This window comes from Neolamprologus brichardi, chromosome 10 (assembly GCF_056152115.1).
Source record: "Neolamprologus brichardi isolate AB-2024 chromosome 10, ASM5615211v1, whole genome shotgun sequence".
NCBI classification, from domain to species: Eukaryota; Metazoa; Chordata; class Actinopteri; order Cichliformes; family Cichlidae; genus Neolamprologus; species Neolamprologus brichardi.
In genome coordinates, this window is record NC_142113.1 from 7,177,737 (window position 1) to 7,201,299 (window position 23,563).

The following is a 23,563-nucleotide window of genomic DNA, read 5'->3' on the forward strand; positions in this document are numbered from 1 at the left end:
GTATGATTTGGTGTTTATGCAGTATCTCAGAATAAAAATAAAAAAAATAACTGTAAATTCAGACATGTCAGATTATGCTGAAAAGAATTTTACCAAACAAGGGAAGGTAAATAGTTTTTAATGGTAAAATGAAAAGTAGTCAAAAATGGCCAGTTGTACCCTGGGCTCCATTACCTTTTCATTGGTGAAAAATGTGCTGATGACAGTGCAGATTTATGACACTTTGTGTAAATTTAAGTATGTAACCATCTGATTTTTTTTTTTCTAATGAAAAATAGTGTGAAGCTGAAATTAAACTTGTATTTCTAACTGACTGACCTCGTGTTGTGTAGCTGTCTGTAATATACTTATTGGGCTATACATTTTTAGGCAAGGCAAGTTTATTTATATAGCACAATTCAACAACAAGGTAATTCAAAGTGCTTTACAGAGACATTAAAAAACAAAAACAATTAAAAAGCATGATTTAAAATTGATTAAAACAGTAAATTAACAGTAGACAAAATCAGAACAGTAGATAAAATCAGTAGTTAAAATGTAAGTTTTGAAATTTAAGCTTACAAGTGTGGATTTGGTGTTTTATTCAAATGCAGCTGGGAATAGGTGAGTCTTCAACCGGGATTTAAATAAACTGAGTGTTTCAGCTGATCTGAGGCTTTCTGGGAGTTTGTTCCAGATATATGGAGCATAAAAGCTGAATGCAGCTTCTCCGTGTCTGGTTCTGACCTTGGGAACTGATAAAAAACCAGATCCAGATGACCTGAGGGATCTGGAAAGTTCATACTGGGTCAGGAGGTCGCTGATGTATTTTGGTCCTCATTCAGAGCTTTATAGACCAGCATCAGAACTTTAAAGTCTATCCTCTGACGGACAGGCAGCCAGTGTAAAGACCTCAGGTGGTCCACTTGTTTGGTCTTAGTGAGGACTTGAGCAGCAGAGTTCTGAATGAGCTGTAGTTGTCTGACTGATTTTTTTTTTTTTTGGTTAGACCTGTAAAGATGCTGTTACAGTAATCAAGCCTACTAGAGATGAATGCATGGACTAGTTTTTCCAGGTCCTGTTGAGACATCAGATCTTTTATCCTTGATATATTCTTGAGGTGATAGTAAGCTGATTTTGTTATTGTCTTAATGTGTTTTTCTAAGTTTAGGTCTGCATCCATCACTACACCCAAATTTCTCACCTTGTTTGTGGTTTTTAGGTGTATAGATTGAAGTTCTCTGGTGACCTGTAATCGTTTTTCTTTGGCACCAAAGACTATTACTTCAGGGTTTTTTTTATGTAACATAAACTTTTAATTATGTGGTCTAAAGAAAATGAGAAAGTTACATAGTGTTTATTGCTGCATTTGATGTATTTCAACCATATTAAATACATATTACAAAATGTAATGCCTGCTTATGTGTAAAACAATGGCCTTTATCTTACCGTGCCATTACACAAGTAAATAACATAGCTCTTTCCTGCTTTTTGCGCCCCCTTCTCTTATGGGTTTTGCTCACGAGAGCCTTTTCTGTGGCCCGGGATTACTTTTGCCGGCTCAGGCAGTTTCTCCGTCGCGTTGACTAAATCCTCAACACAGCACAGCTCAAAATACCGCCTCCTGCACAGTCTCCTATTTATAGCATGGCTATGTAAATCTAAGCGTGCCGATCCTTCTTTAGGATTGGGCCATTGCTCATCCGAGGACCTGCATTGCTAAAGGATGTGGTGTGCCATTGGTTCGTGGAGTTCAGTTCCTTTCGTCCAATCGGAGAACGCTTTCTGGTTTATAGCGCTATATTCACGAATGCATTACGTAAAGCTCTAAGGGCGTCATTGTACGGTTGTTATACTGTTTCCACGTCGTCAATAGCCACATTATCAAGGATGTCTGGCAGAGGAAAGACCGGAGGCAAAGCCCGAGCAAAGGCCAAGTCCCGCTCCTCTCGAGCCGGACTCCAGTTCCCGGTGGGTCGAGTCCACAGGCTGCTGCGCAAAGGAAACTACGCGGAGCGGGTCGGCGCCGGGGCTCCAGTGTACCTTGCGGCCGTGCTGGAGTATCTGACTGCTGAGATCCTGGAGCTCGCAGGGAATGCGGCCAGGGACAACAAGAAGACCAGAATCATTCCCCGGCACCTCCAGCTGGCAGTACGAAACGACGAGGAGCTCAACAAGCTGCTGGGGGGAGTGACCATCGCCCAAGGAGGAGTGCTGCCCAACATTCAGGCTGTCCTCCTTCCCAAGAAGACGGAGAAACCGACCAAGAGCAAGTAAAAAACAGACAAAACAAACTGCCTAGAGGTCTGGATTCAGCCGGGACAAAAGGTTCCCCGTGGGGCCTGCCACTTTTTTTTTTTAAATATTTTTTTTTTTTATAAACAACCTTTCAAACGGGGATGGTGTTGCTGTTTCTGCGTTATAACTTACAGTATCGGGACATTTTTATTGACTGTTGCGTTTTTTGGCTCTGGAAAATGGAGGCACTCTGCGGGCTGGGTGGTGATGACGGCCGTAGGGGGAAAAAAATCCATTCTTAAAGTGGACCAAGTATGGGCCGGAACATGGTTTAGTTTCGCAATGCTGCTACGTGCAAATGTGTTTTATTGTTTATGTCATGGTGTTTCAATAAAGAAATCTGTTAAGTCTTTATTTTTGTTGTTTTGCTGTTCGTCTCTTCGATGGAACAAACAAACGACAGCTGAGCAGAAATGGCCTCTCTGGCTGTGGTGTTGTGTTCATGGGTACTAAGTATTTTTTTTTTCTCTCTCTTCATTTAGATTCTTCCTTTCACAAAAGAGATTGGCCTTCAGTGGAACAATGCGAGGTGTTTACAAGATTTCACATTGACTCATATGTCAAAGTAGGTTGCTATGAATTTGAGTTCACATTACTGTAATAAACTAAAAATTTTGTTCTTTTATGATTATGAACATTTTCTCCCGATTTAAACGGAAGATGTAAATTTCTTGACCCTCGCGTGTATGCTGTTGTTCATTAACAAATACACATAGTACACTTGCACTTTGTGCCAGTATTAGTTATGCAAGGGCCATTTGAATTGAAAGTGAATGCATTTTCTCAATAATACGTACAATAATTTCAATGTTTGATTTTAAAATAACCAAAAATGAGAATCAGAAGGATCCTGTAGTTAGCCATATGCTGTTTACAAACGCTTGGCACGGAGTTTTTAGCTGTTTCATTGCAGCAGGGTATATGTTAACTGTTATTTGACTCAATATTATTGTCATTAGTATTCATGGAAAACATTTAATGTTATTACCAACATATAAGCTTACAAATATAATTAATGTTTATTACACAACACACAAATTAAGAAATGAAACCTGCGGAAACACCTGCCTTTAATCTTCAGGGTCCAAACATTTCATAAACTGCACATATAGATGTTTTCTTTGTGGTGAGTCATATATTACACATTCAATACAACAGCCAACCAACATAGTGTGTTGGAAAATGGTTACAGTTACATGCTGACAACAACACTACTGTGACTGATATTGACATACCAGCAATATTTGATGGTTTCCTAAATATGCCATAAGCCACAGATATGCATAATTCAAGAAAATAAGAGACCACCAGAATTTTCTGTCTGCATATTCTTTTAGCAGATAACCATAAATATTAAAATGAATTGAAGTGAAAACCACGAACAAACACAATATTAATTTGAGCTTTTAATTAGTTCCATATCCATTCATATCTGCTTGGCTTTCTTCCAGTCAGCTGATGACCTCATTGCCCTTGTCTAAGATCTTCTGCTTGTCAGCTGAAGCGCAACAAAGATTGTGTCTCGCGACACAGGATGTGATGTGAAAATCGCTACGTGACACAAGAGCATAAAACCAGCCTTGGAGTGGGTACGGCAGTGTACTCTGGGCATTGGTCTGAAGTGTAAGACTTTCTATGTGGTTTTGACAAATCAGAGCCACAAACCTGACCTGTAGTCTGTTTCCCACCTGATAAAGATCCTGGAGAGAATTATCCTCAGACACCTCCAACCTCTGGTGAATTTCATTTACTGTCCTGGTATTTGTGTGGGTCATACTTTGTGGAAAAAACAACAAAAAATGGCATTGCACAAAGTGTGGAACTGGAACAAAAAAACTGCCCTGGGATTTCTGGCCACCAGGGGTGATTTATATATATTCTTAAACCCCTCAGCCAGCCTCAGTTCTTAATGTAATAATCCTAATGACAGGAAGATTCATGTCACCTTTCACTTTGTTTTAGTTTTTGAATGAGCAGCCTCAATAATTACAAACCAAGCCACTTTTAAAATCTTTTCCTTAATTTAGTTGTAAAGGTACATATATTAAACACACACAGTATGGTAAATCAGGGACTATGCAGTTCAACCCCAGTTCAGCCTTACTAAGACACTTACAAAAACTGAGGAACATATACATTACTCTTCAAAGTGTCTTAAAATTACAAACAAAAATATTTTTATTAACAGTTTAGGAATACAGGAATTGTTTCCATCTCCCATTCCAAATTTTATTCTTGGTTCCACCCTGATTTCTTTTGCATTATTCAGAGTACAGAGAAGATATAGCAGACCCAAACCCCTTACCCCCATGTTCTAACAGGAAAAATGGTGCAAACATGTACACCACACTGTTATGTCCCAGTAAACAAAAAACTAAACACTTCCACTAGCAGCTTATATGAAGACTCTGAAAGCACTCAGTGTGACTGGCATCATAAAACAACATTGAAGCACTTTTCAAAAGCTTTATTAGCATCAGTAGAAAACGTCTTTGAAATCCAGCCATATCACGACAGCAGGAGGCAGATGCGTGAACTCACTGTTGAACTGTTAAATCATCACCATTTGGGAGCTCAGTATTTATCTTGTTTTGTCTGCACACACGGGGGCAGTCCACTATCAAAACTAAGGGCCACATAAAGGACACTACCATGTGAATATCTGTAAGTGCTGCTGGTGGATAACATGTTAATGTTGGAACATTTACCAATAAATAAAATGTCCATTGAGTAGCAGAATTTTAGGAAAAATGTTTAAAAAAAAAAAAAAGAAAAAAAAAGAAAGAAATAAGCCAGTTGTCCCTGAAGGGCAGGATCCCACCCTCTGCACATTACACTGGATGTTTCTGATAACATTGGCTTCAGAATTTTAGCTGAAAAACATAGGGGCTTCCTCTACAATATGTGTAGTTAAAGTTTCAATAAATTAACACGTTTTTCATTCTTATAGTTTTACATATGCTTAATATACTAGATGACACTTTTGACAGCAATTTAAAGGGCCAAAGGAATTATGGGTTGGTGTAAAAACAAGAACACTGTATCCGCGGTGACTGTAACCAAAACTGTTAAGTGCTGCACTAACTTGGTTTGTATATCCACCAACTTAAAACATCAAATATTGTCATTAAATTTATTGTAAACTAGCCAAACAGCTCCCTCTGGATTAGCATTGATAAGATAATGGTGGTGGATATGAAAAGGCATTTTGTCAGGAAGAATGCAGTCTGGGGCTTGATTCATGTGAAACTACTTCTCATTTATAGAATCCATGAAGATGAAACACTCAAGTGGAGACAAGGAGCAGAAAAATGTCCAGTTCCTATTCACCGTGTGTCCAGAGGTTCAACAAATGAGTCAACGAGACAAAAAAAAAAAAAAAAAAAAAAAAAACAGTCTGAGAGAGAAGCTGAACATTTAGACACTGTCAATAAATATTTTTTCTTCTACAGTTCCAGCTGTTATAATTCATCCTCTATGTGGTTTTCAGGTTGGGTTCTCTCCAGTTTTTCTGGAAAAAAGGACAGAGATCGGAACCATAAATATGCAAAGCAGTAAAAGCTCCACTATGACTATGTTCTCTCTGCAAGCTGCAGATACAGTGGTGAGTGAGTGAAATTATATTTTTAGGTGTTGAAGTCTGCCGGAGGTGTCTCAAGCCAGTCGATAGATATAGTCTCACCAGCGGGTCCTACTCGGGAGACGCCCACCTCAGCTTGGTTCTTGGTCAAAGTTTGTATACATGTGGTCACAGGTGGATCATTAGTTAATCAACTACATTTGATTAGGAGGATCTGACTGCTACTTTGGCTTCCAGTTTCTATGGAAGCAGTAAGATTGTCAAACCATTAATTGGCTCCATTAACTAACACTAATTAACAGGTGTGGTGTACAAACCTGTAGTTGCGGATTCTTCTTTAGGTTGTGATTGGCTGTCGATAGTACTCTCAGTGGATGGGGTTTCATCAGATGGTATCTCTTCTGAACTTCCTGTATCTAAATTTAAGAAAAAAAAGATATATTGAAGTTCTTTTAATACACTTGTAATTCGTTTATCAGAATAATGGGGAAAGAATGTGTGTTTTTCTGTTTGACCCACCACTCTTGGTGTCTGTGCTTTCCTCTATAGGAGGGCTGACATTTTCTTCAGCTGTGCTGTTAGCCTTGCTGCTTTTATCTGTGCTTGTACTGTTTTTGGCTTTGGGTTTAGGCTTGGCAAACTTGGCCTTGTTAAACAAGTAGTTGACCTCTCGCTCAAGAAGAGTCCGTTTGGACTCGATGTCTTTGGACAACAAGACCGGTCGCTCTTTTGGAGAGCGTTTCTCCTGCTCTGCTGTTGTCTCGTTCTTCCACACCTAAAGTAAGCAGAGATGACTTCACACACGAAGCTCAGTTATAAACATTGCGACAAATTCAGCCCATGTGAACAGGCATGTAAAGTCTGGGCAAGAAACCCTGGATTTCTCTCAAGAGGAAAGGCTTTTCAGATACACAGGCTTTCAGGCAAGAAAAAGCTTGTCACCACCTACCATTGTTTCATTGATGACTTTTTCTAGCATGTTTAGCTCGACGTCAGTAAAGATCTGATCATCTTCTGGGATCAGCCTCGCACTCCTTTAAGAGAACAAAAACTCAGTCAACGACTGGCTCATGACTAACTTTACATTTCCTTCCTTCTAACCACTTACTTTAAGAAGAAACTGGAGCTATTGAGCAGGCTTTCCAGGCGGGCCAGGTGCTCCGGCCACTTGCGTCGTTCGTCAACCCTGAAAAACATGTCCTTGCACAGGCTCTTCAGCTGAAAGAGTTTTTCTCTCAGCTGTTTGGTGGTGGCAGCATAGCCATCCTCATCCATCCACTCAGACACCTCTTTCAGCTTGGCTGAGATCTGTTCCTGCTCCTCCTCGGTTACCACCTGCTGGTAATCCTCCTGGTACAGCTTGTCCTGGAAAAAGAGCATACTGAACCTTACATGGGGAAATTTAATTTCTTATTTTGTTGTATATTTGTTTTTAACTTTGAAATTTTCACTCTAGTCCTAGTTCCCGGTTGCTTCAGAGCAGGGGTGTCAAACGTACAGCCCGGGTGCCACATAGTTTCATATGTCAATTATTAATCGCTGGTATACAAGTCTTTAGGTCTGCTGAGAATCCATGCAGGTGGGGGTGGGACTTTATTTTGATGGACACACCATGTGCCCAGTCACACTCAAAGTCAGACTGGGATCATACCATTATGTGAAAGAAGGAGGGGCAGACATTCTGAAGACAGCAAGTATAGTAGTACCAGCCAGCTACACAGAGAGACGGGGAGCCAGATTTAAATGCAAGCGTGTTGGGAAAAAGTGAAGAAACAAGCAAAAAACATAAAATTAGCAGCATCTGGTTGCATGTCAATGATACCGAGTGCCTGAGTGTCTAAGTGAGTCTTCATAGGCCTGAATGTGCGCTTGAAGTTATTTGGAATTCCTAACTTGCGTGATCTGTGCTCACTGCACACAGACACAAATGGACTTGTAACTGTATTTACAGTTTTTCATAATGATTAAAACTTCCCATATGGCCATTCACACTAAACAAAGTAATTGAGCAATAAACAATTAACTTATATTAATTGTTTAACTCTCTATATATTTAAATATAGACGTGTGGTATCCACAGAAACTTCAGAATCTCAGCAACAAAACCATTTCAACAACCACCAACCAGGTAAAACAGCAAACGATTAAAGAGCAGGAGATTCCATAAAAAGATGTAAACACGAAGCACATGTCTGTTTACCGGTGCTGTAAGCTGACATCACACAGATTCTGAAACTGCAGGTTTCATCATTCTTAGACCAAAATTCACTGAACCAGCAGCAAAGAAAGACCTGAGGATTCCAATTTGGCATAATTTGTGAAACACTGCTTGCAAAAGCTATGTCTCTAATAAAACCTTTCTAACTTTGTGAAAAACAGACTAGAAATTTCAAGGTTTTTTTTTTTTTTCCCCACAACTACAGTTTCAAAAAAACAAAAAACAAAACAAAGCTGGGCAGCCTCTGGGCAGTGAGCTACCAGAACGTTTTCATGCTGGCATTTTTCTTCCTTTGTCACAGCAGCTTTTTCTTCATTATGCAGAAAAACAATTAAACATGTAACTTCTTTACACTGACAGTGACGAGAGTTTCACTGGTCCGGCCTGCTTAAGATCAAAGTGAGCTACATGTGGCCCACCATGTAAAATGAGTCTGACACCTATGCTTTAGGGTTAATACAGAAACTTGAAACAACCTCTTGTGTACATTCATGCATGTGTCTGATTTCTCACTTAATGCTTTATTTTTAAGAGTGCCTATTCCTTGTGCTTTACTTTTAGTTTTGCTTCCCTGTCAGCCATATGTCCCTCTCCCCCGCTGTCACACGTTCTATGTATTTAGAGTCTTGTCCTTTGTCTGAATGCCAGTTCATGTGGACCCACTGTGTTGTTTCTATAGATTATAATTCTGCCTGCCTGTATTCGTGTCCTGTATTTGAGCTCTCACTCCTCACACTCCACCTAATGACTGTACACTCTGCCCAGAATGGACCCAGTGGACGCAGCATCCGAGGAGTTTCAAAATCAGTTCCTCATTCTCCTGGGAAGGTGGCTATGTTCCTTCTGCATGGGCTGCAAGGAAGAAGTGGGGCAAAGAATTAGCATCCTGCTACGCTCCTGCCCCCAGCAGTTATTGCCAAAATGGTAAGAGGAATTTGTCTTCTTTCTTTTATCCCTGTTGCTGTAAGAGCGGCCCTGGACTCAAGCTTTGCCATTGTCAGCCATCACCTTCACATCTCAAAAGACACAACAGCACTCTGCTTGGCATGTTAAAACCCATCTATTTGTTTATCATGACACCGTCTTAGTCTATTGTTTAACTTCTTTTTTTAAAGTTTTTGTTTACCTTATGTTTTTATTTTGTTGTAAGGTGACCTTGAGGTTAATAAGGCTACCACAAACGATTAGTTGACTAGTCGCCTTATTTTTGCGATTTGTCGACTAATCAGATAATCAATTGGACATAAAACGTACAGCTTATTGCACCAGCATGCATCTGCTCTTATATAACTATCATCAGCTTACAGCGTGAAGTGTTTAAGGTATGTGCTAACTAAAAATAAAGACAAGATGATAGTTTATTAAACTTTTAATGAAATTTGCAGTGGAATTTAATAAACTCAGCCATCTGCTCCTTGCTATCTTAAATATAACAGGACACTGGAGTAAATTCTCTACCATCTCACATTTCTTTTTAATCGCTTTTCTGTTTGACATTTATTCAGCTGTGTGAAAACTATAACTTTAATCTCAGCCAAACCAATTTACTCAGGAACAAATAAAACACTGAAAAAACACCAAACAATAACATTTATTTAAGTGACTTATATATCATGTTTAACCTGTGTAGCAAAAGACAGCGTGGGGTCTGAAAAAGATGTGCCGCTGTTCTCGCCGGCTCTAGCGAGCCTCGACTCCGTTGGAGGAGTCTACGAATTTGGACAGCCTTCGTCGCATCGCTGTGACGTAATAGGCCTTGGGAGGATGCAGCTTATAAATTTGGACACCCCTACTGTGTCTAAATTTAGGGGCCACATCCTTCGGCTTCAAACGAGACATCACATATTTGCAAAAATGTTCCGACGTTTTTGGAGATGTCTGTTACCCACCAGCTCAATAGCTAGCCGGGGCGAGAACAGCAAACTCCCGGCACATCGTTTTTAAACTCCCCGCGGTCTTTCGCTACTCAGGTTAAACATGAAATATAAGTCACTTAGATAACCTAAAAATGTTATTTTTTGGCTTTTTTCAATGTTTTATTTGTTTGTGAGTAAATCGGTTTGGCTGAGGTTACAGCTGAACAAACGTTAAACGGAAAACTGATTAAACAGAAGTGTGAGATGATCGAGAATTTACGCAAATGTCCTGTTATATTTTAGATAGCAAGGAGCAGACGGCTGAGTTTATTAACCCTTTAAAGCTGGTCGGAGCGGGCACACTCCGTTTTGCATAACTATTTTTAAATCCCGGTAGCACTGCAACCACGTAAGCTAGCGCAATAATCGTTTTTGCATATGAAACCGGAGGAGTTGCACTTACATCTTATGCTTGTCCTAGGTCACAGTTTCCTTCCACATATAGCTTTGCAAAAACTGCATAAAAAGCACTTGCAGCCAGAGATGGGCAGTAACGCGTTACTTGTAACAAGTTACTGTAATCCGATTACTTTTTTGAGTAACGAGTAAAGTAAGGGATTACTATTGCAAAAACGGTAATTAGATTACTGTTACTTTCCCGTAAGCACGCTGCGTTACTGCGTTACTAAAACTGTGATTTTCTTGCGAGAGTGTCTCATGACAATGACGTAAGCGAGTGCGACGTTAGTGGCAACAGCTGTGCGCAGATCAACAATGGATAATATATAGAGTGCGGGAGAGAGTATGAGCGTGCAGCGTTTAAAGCGTGGTAGTACTGACCTTACTTTGAGTTTGATTCCATAAAAAGTGACAAAAACATTAGCGTCCGTAGCGTAGTTTTTTGCTTGATGCATAAAGTTAAAAGATTAAAACTAATAAAACAAGTTTTAAAAAGAGACATTTCCATTTGATTACATTTTGTATGATGAATTATGCAGAAAAAGTAGAATTGGGCTGCAAGATCTATTGCTTTATCACCTCTTCAGGTTGTAAATCGTGTTTCTAAAAAGTAACTAAGTAACTAAGTAATTAATTACTTTTGAAAATAAGTAATCAGTAAAGTAACGGGATTACTTTTTTGGGGAAGTAATCAATAATTACTTACTGATTACTTTTTTCAAGTAACTTGACCAACACTGCTTGCAGCAACAAAAACATAATATTCCAGAAACACTCTTTGCCGATCCGATCAGCTGTTTGTAACACTTCCTACGTCCATCAGCGCGAACTATCGCATGTCCGCCATGACCTGCCCGAAACCAGAAGTGACATCATTTTGTGGAAATGTAGTTTTTTTACCATCGGGGCCTTATGAGCCTATACTGATGTTTTTAAAAATTATGTTTGACTTTATGACTTTCTGTGTCGTTTCTGGGATGCTTAGGACTCATATTGCACTGCTGGAAATAGTTTATTTTGATGCATATGCTGTTTTTTTGCAAATTTGCATTATAATATTTATTTTAGTTTTTCCTGCAGTATATAAAAATTGGTGTATTTCAAAAATAAAACTATGAAGACACTCAAAATAAATTTCCTGTGGTGGGAAACTATTTTGTGCAACTTTTTTGTATTTACAGTTTTGAGGGATAAGCCTCTTAAATTTCTCTAACTAGAAATATATGTTAAAAAAACCAAAACAATTTTACATTTTTTTGTAGTTTATGTAATTACTATGCACTTAATGCAGACATATTATTAAAATTTGGGCTATAATGGTTGCATTGATGTATATCAACTTGAAATGCTCCCAAAAATGGCACTACAACATGTAAAAATATAATATAAGCTCTGGCGGACTTGGTTCTATGGTAGGTCTTAAAGGGTTAAGCTCCACCGAGACAGCTGGTGACGCATATCTGAAGGCTAGTAGTGGTGGGCGGATTGATCCAAATTGATCCAAATATCGATACCAAGTCGGCATAGGTATCAGATCAATACTAGCCCGTTGATTCTTTACTTTAAGTTCCGCTCTTGTTTGTAATGCTGTTGTTTTGGCAAAGACAAAACAGCCAGGTCGCCGGACTCGCCGCTTCTGTGTCAGCACAGAGCAGGCACTCTTTGCTCCCCCTCCCCTCTCTTATGTTTAGATGTTGCGCCGTCACGTGACGTGACTTATTTCTTTAAAAAAAGAAAAGAAAAAAAAAAAGAGATGATATTCATTTTCTATTTATTACAAACTTTGGTTAAAACCCAGGACATAATTAGGACAAAGTTCCCTCTAGTTTTTCATGTGTCTGAATGAACACACAAACTCCTTGGACCACTGTGAGCACAGCAGACGTGTGCACTGTGGTCACGCCAGCATCGAATCCATCCAAGTTGCATGGTTTATTAAAATAATCAAATTACAGCATTTATGTTAGACTACTTTTAATTAACTGCTTTATCCCACTTACAAGAAAAATTAAAAAAATCTTGTTCATGACCTGTGTAGTATGTTAACACTATTGGAAGTAAAAAAATAACTTGAACTCCAATTTTGAAAACACAACTTTCTTTCTTTTCTTTTTATAAAGCTCTGACTTGTATTATGAGTATGAGTCTGTGGTCTGGGAGAGAGTCCTGCAACTCTGTCTGCAAAATACAGTAAATAATGACCAATGTTGGGCAATTAATTATATAGTTACTTCTTCAAAAAAGTAACTGAGTTATGCAAACAACAAAGTTTTTTGCAGCTGTTCACCTAAAAATGCAGCCAAGGCGTTTTTTTAAATAAACATTTCAAACTATTTACAGAACAATCAGGTGTTCTGCATCAAATTTGATGCCACACAAATTATTTGTGCCACTCCAAAAAATAATTTCTGTCCACTATGAGATAAAGGAGAACATCAGCCTCATACCTGCAGGCCTGACAACAGGACACGTATCACTCGTGAAACACGTGTAACATTCAGTAGTCGACTCGTTGTTCTGACACACACAACAAAACTATTGACTACACTACTATGGCGTTATTTTTGTGCCACTATTCTGAGCGGACGTAAAAAAAGTTTGCAGGTGCAAGTGTTGTATTTTGAGGAGAAATTTATTTTGAGCGAAGAAAAGCTGAATTTGAGTGAACAAAATTCATTCCTGCGTGCAAAAAAATCTATTTCAGTGTTTGCTATTATCCACACACACACACACACACACACACGCACACACACACACACACACACACACACACAAAATAGCAGCCCCTCTCGCTCAGTTTTTGCATGTGCTCATTCGCATTGTGTTGCTCGCGCTCTCAACGTGTTGCTCACGCTCTCAACATTTCTGCCCGTGTGCGCTCAACATTTCTGCCCGTGCGTGCTCAACTCTTTCTCTACACCCTTATATTTTTGTCACAAAACCAGCCAATCACAGACTTGGATGCAAAAAAAATCTGATTGGGTGTTCTGGTCTCCAATCAGCTCGAAATGACGAAATGCAATATCCCAGAATTTTGTCCAAAACTCAAACGAGGCAGTGGCAGAGGAACGCGGAGTGGCTGGATTTGAAATATTACTCTTTCTGGGTCACAAAATAAACTTTTAAGATATTTTCATGCGAGAATGGTGCTGTGTAAATTTCAAATACCTGCTCGATTCATCAAGACATCACATATTTGCATAAGTGCTCTAACGTTTTCGGAGATGCCTGTGCGCTCAGAATAGTGGCACAAAAATAACGCCATACACTACACACTAGATTTGCGCTAAATGTCGCAAATCTCTCACATCTCAAAACACCGCCGCAACTCCTAAAACTTCCCCCCTTCCTAAACAACTAAATGCCATGTTGCGATATCATTTTTTGATTGGTCGACATGGTACATTTTGTCTGTTATTACACTCTTAAGTCCTAGTACTTATTCCCACATCTTTCAAGATCTTACAATGCTTCAAACAATGCGTCGACTATTAAATTAGTCGTCAACGATTTTGATAGCCGACGTAATTGTGACTAGTCGACTAATTGTGGCAGCCCTAGTCTTTAAAGGTGCCTATAAATAAAATGTATTATTATTATTCACCTGTTGCCTCCAGCTCATTTTTTCACATCTCTGCAAGCTGCTGGTGCTCCGTCACTAATTCATTAACAGTTCCTCACCACAGCCCTTTACCACAGTCACTCAGTCGTGGCCTTCTTTCAAATGAGGCTCCGGTAATTAGAACAGGTTTTCTGCATCCTCGCTGCTTACAACTCACCAGCCTCAGAGTTTCATAGCCACACCCCTGCACTCAAACCCTGCCTATCAACAAGCCATTCACCTCACCACTAACCAGCTCTTCACCACCACTGCTGCCTGCCTCCCAATCTAGAGAGTGATGTTCCCAACAGCAGAAGCAAAACCATCAGCCCATGAACTACAACATCACTTCCAGCGAGCTTTCTTCAGCCCTTCCGGACTTAGCTCAGTATCAGCAGGTCCAAAAGCTAACAGGCTTTCAGCCTCCATGTCGCCATTCCCCAACACAAAAAAGTTTGGAATCAAAGTTGCTGGGTGATGGCCAGGGAGAGGGAGGGCTGGGGCATTTCTGTGTGAATGTCAGATAGAAAACACTTGCAGTAAATAAATAAACATAAACAGGTACACACAGGATGTTCGTGTTGTTTACCTGTGTCTCAAATATAAACGCTTCCAAGCTGTTGAGTGTTTTCTCTCGTTCCTGTTTGGCCAGATCTCGGTCTGTCAAATCCTGCAGTCTGAAATCACACAAAGACTCCTTTAGCTGAGAAAACCAGGAAACCAAAACAGAAAATAAATGAAAATCAAGCTGTACTTTTTCTTAGAGGATGTCAGGTCATCGGCCGTGGGATCAACAATGTCATTGATAAGGAGTTCCAGTGTGATTTCTTCAGAGATTTTGCTCTTTTTCTGATGTCTGGCCTTCTTCTCCACCTCAGTGTTTACAGATTTGTCTCCGTCTTTTTCCTCCTTTGCCGGGAGACAGATGGGTAATATCAATAACAGCTTTGTGAAGGCTAATCTCTCATGAATATACATTTTCACCAAACACCACACAAAATTTTAAAAAGGTGCACAGGCAGATAAATGTCAGCATTTGAATTCAGACCGAGGCATTTCACAGAATATTATAAATGAAGCTCTTACCTTGGCCTCGGTCGTGCTTCCTGCCTCTTTGGCTTTTTCTTGGTTTTTGTCTTCACTTGAATTTTTCTCTGAATCACTGGGTTTCTCGTTGGTAGCCTTGTCTTTGTGATTCTCATCCTTGCCGTCCTCATCCTTGCTGTCCTTCCCAGATTCTGGAGGTACTTCCTCCTCATCCTAGGCACAACAAATCAAGAGCCAATGCCATGCCGACCCTTTGCTCAGTGTTGGACAACCATGTATGTTCTTTATATAATGGTAAAGTTAAATCACACTTGGCAAGAATGTATTAAAATTCCTAGACCAGCATGTATTGCTTTTGATAGGTGACATTACCTGAACAGGTTCTGTTACATTTGGAGCAGGTTCTGACGATCCTCCTCCAAACAAAGTGGAAATGGTGTTACCGAGTTCTGGAAGACAGCAAATGGTTCCCTCGGTTAAATACAACAACTCACACGCTCTACAATATAGGCCATCACAAAAGTACATACGATGTCCAATCAATCAAAACGAGCAGAACTTCCTGTGTGCTGCATAACAGAAGTAGTGAAACATAAGTGAGTGGGGAAAAAAAAGGAGTTAATGATGGACAAGAGCAGTGAGTCGCCAAGGAACGAGGGTTCTCATCTACAGGTGTTTGCAGTTATTCTATAACAGACTTTAGGTCATTCAATAAAAGTAAACGTATTAATTTTTTATCTTAACATCAAAAATATTTAAGATGATCAACTTTTTAATTAAAAATGACCTGGCTGCTGGACTGCATAAACTCCTCTGCTATGACTGCAACTGATAAAGCTGGTCTTAGAGCTAATAATTTTGAACAGTTACTGTTACTGACACCAAAGGAGTTCGAGTTGTGACTAAATACTAGCTATCACATTAGCATAATGACCAAATAAGGCAGGAAGCAGAAAGTAAAGGGCACAGAGCCTTAATCAACTTATGTGCTAAACATCAGCAAGAATCCAACAATTTAACTTCTCTGTCAAGCTACATTTTGCTACTTTGTAGTAGAGAGCTTTTTATGTAACAGCGTCAGATGCTTGTGTCAGCTTTAACTGGATGTCTGGCTGCAGTCAAAGTTTCATCACAAGATATCAGTCTGGGGTTAGTCCCCTCATGTTAGCAGTATGAGTTGAGAATGGATTCAAGCACTGGCTCATGTTTGCAAGAAACCTACTAGTTAATGTTGATTCCTCCTCTTTCTCCTCTACCACGGTCTCAAAGACAGACTCCACCTGTGTATGAAAATGACATTTTTTTAAAACATTGTTTTGCTTAAATATCACACAAAGGTGTTTGAAAAGTTTTTCCATGAACACTAAAAGCTGTTATGTGAGCATGGAACGTCAATCCTCCCATGTTTGGATTTCACATTTGGAATCCAATGTTTTGGCTTGAAATTCATCAATCCTAATTACCAACATTACAGCCAAAAATTAAAAAAAGGAAATCCACATGCACAGTTATCTTCTTTTAATAGTAGTTGCAAATGATAGTACAGTAGGGAAATGCTTTGTTGAAACTCTGCCAGGAGGAGAAGGCAGAACTTGAATAAGTGACTGTCGTGATGCAGCTCATGTTAATTTAACTGACCCGGTCTAGCAGGAGCACTCCACTTTCATCCATGTTGAAGTGGGCTTTAATTCCTTTCGACTCTGCATCTGCATGCTTCTGAAAACTGCTCCCCACTCCAGACAGCTTGACTGTGGTCAGGTTCAGAGAGCCGAACACACTGTGACACACGAGCAAGAAGCACACAGCTTTGCCTTACACTTACATCCAATTAAAGCGTGAGGGCAAATACATTTAAATATTTTCTTTTTATGGGGTTTTGCCATAAACTGTTAAAATGAACCTCATTTCATAGTATTTTTCAAAGAGTTCCAACCTGAGGTCTTCCTGACTGAGGAAGCTGAGGTCACCGTAGTTGATGTTGAAAACAAAGTCATCGTTGTAACGGTTGAATGTAATGACCTTGCGCTGGGGGTAGGTTGCCATCCTCTGGAACAGGATGCGTTTGTTATGTTTCAAGGTTTTGACACCTTCCTCCTCCTCCACCTCCCGGGTAAACTCCACCTAATACAATGACATGTCACGCAGTCAGTCACGCAGTCAGTGTTGACATGGATTTTACTCTGGATTTCCCATTACTCTAATCAGACTAATCAAAGCTCAGTTAAGTATGATTGTACTCATGATGCACTCAGTTTGAGGCAGCAGAGGACATGAATGCTGACCTGAATGGGGAAAACAGCTGCATCTCGAACCAAGAAAGGTTTGACCTTAAAAGCTTTGCTCAGGGCAGCGGCCTGGTACACTGCACCCATGGCTGCTGCCTCATCTGCATTGATGTTCTTCCCCAGTTCCTCTCTGCACGTAGAGAAAACAAACTTAGTATAGTTTGGAAAATTAAAATTGTGAGAATGATGGAAACATCTCTATGGACAACACTTACTTGCCCACAGCTTTAAGGAGCACTTCTTGAACCTTTGGCACACGAGTGGAGCCTCCTACTAAAATCACCTGCTCAATATCCTCCTGTTGTCACAAACATAAAAGGTCTAATAGTCTGGTGATGACAGAACTTCTAATTCTGTTGTTGTATCCCATGTTTGGAGCCAAATCCGCCCACATCTTGTCACGTTGAGCATACTGACCAGTTTCATCTCTGCAGCAGTCAGGGCATCCTGCACTGGCCGAGGCACTCTTTCAAACAGATCGGCACACAGTTCTTCAAACTCACTCCTGGTCACCTTAGCTTTGAAGTCAATGTCATCCATCAAACCTTCCACCTGGGTAATTTGAAAAAAGAAAAAAAGATAAAGTAAGAAAGTGCAAGATTTCTGCGAGTTTAAGAGTGCAGTGTGGATTTCAGATTTTGAGATTCTGGCAAAGCGTTTTCATGTGTTGCAGTTTATCACAGTGACTTTAGCTACAACATAGACCATTACAATGACATACGCAACCGGTAAGACGGAGTGAGTGCTTCAAGTTCCTGTCTCTGGACTCACCTGGGCCATGAAGTCTACATTTGCACTCAGCACAGTCTTGAGCCTCTGAGCTTCTTTGAGAAGCTTGGCCATAGCCCGGTGATTTTCCCGCACATCTTTCTTGCTCTTCTTCTGCTCATTGAACAGTCTGGCCAGGTGGTCACGAAGTCGCAGGTCCATCTCAAAGCCCCCCAAGCCCCGATCAAACCTTAAGTTAGAACACATTTGCACACTTTAGTCTGGATGGATGTAAAGTGGGCAGTTATTTTATAGAGCAAATTACAATTTAATAGTTTTAATACTGACCAACAAATACAAAACCCTTTCTAGTTAGTAACAGCTACAACATGATAAACAAGCAAATGCATGAAGCACCAGCTCCCTGTATTCCAACTCCTGCCACTGCGGTGTCAGAGAACTTCTGCAGATGGCAGATATACTGGAAATCAGAGGCGTACAATGGAAACAGTACTGTCCTGTTTCCATGCAGCAGACAAGTAACAGCCATACCTACTCTATACTTCGACACCAAACTCGCTCATCTATGTCTTTTTGGACTTTGTAAGGTAAAAACCTTACAATATCACAGAAAAACTGAACAATCAGACGAATCCCTGTGAGCAAGCACTTTAGCGTCATGGGGAAGGAAAAACTTCCCACTGATGCCAAATAAACAGGTGGTTATTAACGTTAAGTGGAAGTAAAATGATCAGAAGTATGAATGCAGTATTTCATATACAGTATACAGTCAAAAACTATACCCAGATAGCTTACTGGACTGTACATAGAACGTGTATCTTTGTTAAGATAATAAAATAAGAGGCAAGTTTTGTGTCTGCATTTGGCATTCTTGTTATAGCTGCAACTTAGACTGTGATCAGGCTTATAGAATAAGAGAGCCAACAAAAAATATTTTGTAATCTCTGAATTACATTTTAAGCAGGTAGTTTATAACACAGTTTAACATCCTTTGAACAAACAAACTAGTGAGTAAGATGACCACTGTACATTTTATACATATCCCTGTACATTTTGTACGCACCTCCGTACAATTTTTGTTACCTGTATATACGAACTTCAGTTGCTTATGTATAGAGGACCATTTTGTGTCTTCTTTTTATATTTTATATTCCCCTTGCTATAAGAGCTGTGTAACACCAAAATTTCTTATCCGTGGGATAATAAAGGTTTATTCTATTCTACTCTAGTTCCAAACTCCTTTAGTTTAGGTATATCCAAGTTTTTTTCTTATTCGACCATTATCAGAATCAACTCTAATAGCTGCTTCTCTGTCAGTGGCAGTGCCACTGCATGGATCAATGGACTCACCCAACACCTCGGATCTGTAACTGGGGCTGAGTCCCGGACTCCTTGGTTTTGACAGTCTGATAGGTAACGATTGTGGCAGTGGTGCTGCCAGAGCCCATATCATAAAACATCACATGCTGGAAGGGAACGAGATCAGGCTTTCAGCAGTTTGTAATCACTCATCACATTTTTAAACAACATCAAATATCACCTCTGATCAATCAGCCCTGTAGTCAGACTTTTTCTGAGATTAATAAAGTTTTATGAAATAAATGAAATCAAATGGAAAGGGAATTTTCCAGACTGCAAGTTGTCATAAAATTGGAGATGTTGCTAAATCTAGTGTACCTGAAAGCTAAAGCATGAGAGACGAATCTGACATGATCACGACACAATACAAGCTCCAATCTGAGGAACAAGGATCTTTCTGCAAGTGAGGAAAACTCCAATTGCTGAATGTAGGAAGATCTACTCGAAGAGTAGTTGTTGATTATGATTGCTTATTTGCAGTGTCCGCAGAGATCGCCAGTAGGATGAGAGTTAATGTGTGTATTTGGGTATAAAGCTTGAACCTTTACCTTAGCTGTGGTGTCAATATCTTTCCTCCTGAAGACCCCATAGTTTAAGGCCACGGCCGTGTTGTCATTGATGAGCTGAAGGACCTTTAGACCTGCAATGTGTGCAGCATGCAGGACTGCCCTGCGCTCTGCCTGGTTGAAGAAGGCTGGGACAGTGATCACTGCATCTTTGATTGTCTGTTCTGTGAATTGAAGACAATGTTTTTTTTTGTTTTTTTTTAATATGTCCTGAACATATGTGAACATGCCTCACAATGATACATCATCTGCGTCAAGCAAACTAACCTGCAAAGTCCTGAGCCAGTCCACGAGAGTAATTAAGGACCATCCCCAAGAGCTCCTCTGGTGTGTACTGCATTTCTCTGACAGAAACATAATGCACTTAGGTGAGCCTGACTAGGAGAGTGTTGCGTTTCTGGTAATGACCGATTAATAACGTCGGTAAAATTCTGGACTGATGTGTTAGGCCAGGGGTGGGCAACTCCAGGCCTCAAGGGCCGGTGTCCCTTCAGGTTTTAGATGTGTCCTTGAACCAACACAGCTGATTTAAATGGCTAAATTAGCTTCTCAACATGTCCTGAAGTTCTCCAGAGGCCTGGTAATGAACTAATCATGTGATTCAGGTGTGTTGATCCAAGGTGAGATCTAAAACCTGCAGGACATCGGCCCTCGAGGCCTGAAATTGCCCACCCCTGTGTTAGGCAGAACTCTCAGCAACAAAACACAAAATCGGGTAATAATTTCTGGAGGAATGGCATTGACCAGTGAAATTCCAGAGATCCAAGAATCAATGTCAAAGCTGTGAAGCCACTCTGGTAGCACACAATAACACACTTTTGGTGTTTACTTTACATCTGTTCCTAATGTATAGAGATTTTGTAATATGAATATGCGTGAATGTATAGTGAATAAATAAAAACAAGGTAGCACATAAAGAGGCTCACTCTGAGTTTTTAAAGTGGACAGTGCCTCTCACTGGGTCCTCCTGCAGATGGTGTTCAGGAAAACGTTTCTGGTAGAGTGCCACCTGGAGGTTCTCATGCTTTTTACCCAGGAGGCTTTGGAGATGTCTATAAACACTTTTGGGGTTCTTGACAGACTGAAATGTGGTACAAAGCATGGAAACATTAACAGCATACATGGCAATATCTGAATATGCAGTTGTGATTTAGCTGATCAAGTCAATTCTGGAAATTTTAGAAGAAGTCTTACTACTCCCATTGCACTGTCTCCAAAAAGTCTCTCGTTCTCCTTGAGACATACAACTGTGGGTGTTTTCCTCCTCGACTCCCTGATGGAAAAGACAATACATACAATGGTAGCAACGCATGCTTTTCTTCTATTTTTGAGCATATACAAGAAATAAGGAACGCAATGGTGCCATTTTCTCGATTTGGGAATGTGCTCTCACTTGTTTAGAACAATCTCCATTGGCACGCCAGGTTTAACTATTGCTATTTTCATCCACTCGCTGCCCAGGTCAACTGACATGACAGCCACGGTCACTGGAGACAAAAAGATCAATTGTTTAGTAAAGCAGACAGACAGCTAACACCTACTTACAGTGTACTTTTTCTATTCCACTGCATGTGTTCATCAATGAGACTATATTTCAAACTGTGCTGCTTTTACCAGTAACCTATGGTTACTGTTAACCGTAAGTACCAGAAGAAAAGTCAAGCTAAATTATTATGTTACCTATGTGAGAAGGGAACATTGCCAGAACAAGACAGAAGAGAGCAGCCGGCACCAGCTTTCTACCCTCCATCACGAGCTGTATAATCAGAAAAGGGAAACATTTTAGTAAAAAAATAAAGGCATTAGCAGAACTGATATATACCCTAGCTGGTCCTAACAAGTATCCTCACATAAGCTTTAAGATGTTCTTTTGCTCATTTATCCTATACTTTTCTTGAACGTTTTTCAAGTGTGGAGTATATGTCTTGATAAAACAGACTTGTTTTATCTGCTGCGTGTCGGTTTTTAAACAACTGTCCAAAAAAGTTTTAATGTGTCATCGCCAGGTGATGACCTTGGCTTAAGGATATGAAAAACATGTATTGCACCTGATTCCATCCACTTAGGCAAAGACTATTCTGAACACGTGGCATTAATAGCATTATCAAACATAGTGTGCTGAAGCCACAGCTTCAGATCCACACCGAGTACCTGCACAATGCTTTTGTTAAAGGGAGAAAACAAAAAGGAACACGAATAGAAACTTCTAGTACCCATCGAGATATGACACATGAATGAAAAACGGATGTACACCAGAAAGCCTTACTTTTTCATTTTATTACATATTAATACGCCACCACTTTTTTAGCTTTTCCAAACCTCTATACGTGCTGGCTAACGATAAGATGACCAACACGCTCATGACCATTACAGAGCCAGGTGAGATACACACCAGTAAACGGTCTACTCAAGTACAGCTGGACCAGAAGTGTACGCTCTAAACAAAAGTACCGATACGCTGATACAAAGACCACAAACAGAAGTTGAAGACTACAGTTAGCTAGTATACTGTCTGCAAAACCAACACTATAAAAGCATACATTTATCGATATAATGCTACCGCGCTAGCATTTAATCCGTCTTCAGTCGGCACAAATAAAAGTGAAAGGCACCAACATACTGTGCTTTTCCAGGCGGGTTTTGAGGTTAGTTTCTCGGTTGGTATCTTTATTCAGAGCTTCTTTGTTGTCACACTCGGTAGTTTTGGTTCCCCTTATCACCGGCTTGTTCTCAGTTGTCGGGCCCGGAACGCGGCGTCACCTCATTGGATCCACTGAAGCCGCGACCGGGAGAAAAACTGTGATCAAGTTACTTAAAACCAAGTATACTGTAACCGGTTACCTTTTGGGATGAAAACCAATCGAAGACTGACGGTAAAGCGACCGAGCGCAAGTTATTAGTTTTTCCCCACAGTTGATTGAATTGGAAATAAAGAACACATTTATATTTATATATTAAAATTGTTATCATTTATATTTTCTAATTTCGCAGGGGGGTCGTATAAAGTTGGTGTTATTGATTAAAGGAGCTGAACTTGTTATGTGCTCTTGTTATGAAGGAGACACCTCTAAGCTTCCGGTAATTACTTTCCACCGTCTTGACGACTGGTCCCACTGTAACGCTAGAGCCAGCCCACCGTGTTCCACGCACTGCTTAGTGATTGGTCCACGCGAAATCCTGAACCCAAATCTCGATCCCATTGCTACACGTCAAGATAGTGGGCGTATCCGGAATGACGCAATTTCCAGGTAAAGCGTGAGCACGCCACGTGCCTCCATGGAATAAACTGTTTTATTGACAAAAGTGAGGACATTTTTGTCAATTTTTTAATAAACTTTATGTTGTTTGCTCTCACAATGGCTGTTTTAATGTGTTCATGTGTGATTTTAATATATACCCTATAGAAATCCGCATGCATGCATGGAAGTCAGTTGCAAATTACTACCTGATGTAAGAATAGAATTAGTGGTTTATAAGGTGCTTGCGTACAAAAGCTGTGTGCCAAGTCCAAATGATGAACACTTCAAAGCGAACAACATACATCTACATACTCAGAATGCCATAAACAGTAATGTCAAAGAGCAAT

The 23,563-nt window shown here is 40.1% G+C and overlaps 2 protein-coding genes across 2 annotated transcripts; one reads left to right on the forward strand and one right to left on the reverse strand.

The window, feature by feature from the left end:
- The first annotated feature begins 1,766 nt into the window (after positions 1-1,766).
- On the forward strand, positions 1,767-2,631 carry h2ax1 (H2A.X variant histone family member 1). Its single transcript, XM_006800522.3, has one exon. The coding sequence runs from the start codon at positions 1,870-1,872 to the stop codon at positions 2,254-2,256; it is 387 nt and encodes a 128-aa protein (XP_006800585.1). The 5' UTR covers positions 1,767-1,869; the 3' UTR covers positions 2,257-2,631.
- A 2,098-nt stretch (positions 2,632-4,729) lies between these two features.
- On the reverse strand, positions 4,730-22,839 carry hyou1 (hypoxia up-regulated 1). Its single transcript, XM_006800523.3, has 24 exons — positions 22,598-22,839; positions 21,658-21,733; positions 21,371-21,464; positions 21,172-21,250; positions 20,904-21,058; positions 20,245-20,321; positions 19,960-20,141; positions 19,403-19,518; positions 18,095-18,281; positions 17,741-17,875; positions 17,539-17,621; positions 17,321-17,453; positions 16,972-17,159; positions 16,677-16,815; positions 16,261-16,318; positions 15,411-15,487; positions 15,078-15,251; positions 14,746-14,900; positions 14,581-14,668; positions 6,966-7,222; positions 6,807-6,891; positions 6,377-6,632; positions 6,175-6,273; positions 4,730-5,788 (listed from the first exon to the last, which is right to left on the reverse strand). Exons 2-24 carry the CDS (start codon positions 21,725-21,727, stop codon positions 5,739-5,741), a joined length of 2,937 nt encoding a protein of 978 aa, XP_006800586.2. The 5' UTR covers positions 21,728-21,733; positions 22,598-22,839; the 3' UTR covers positions 4,730-5,738.
- Positions 22,840-23,563: the final 724 nt, after the last annotated feature.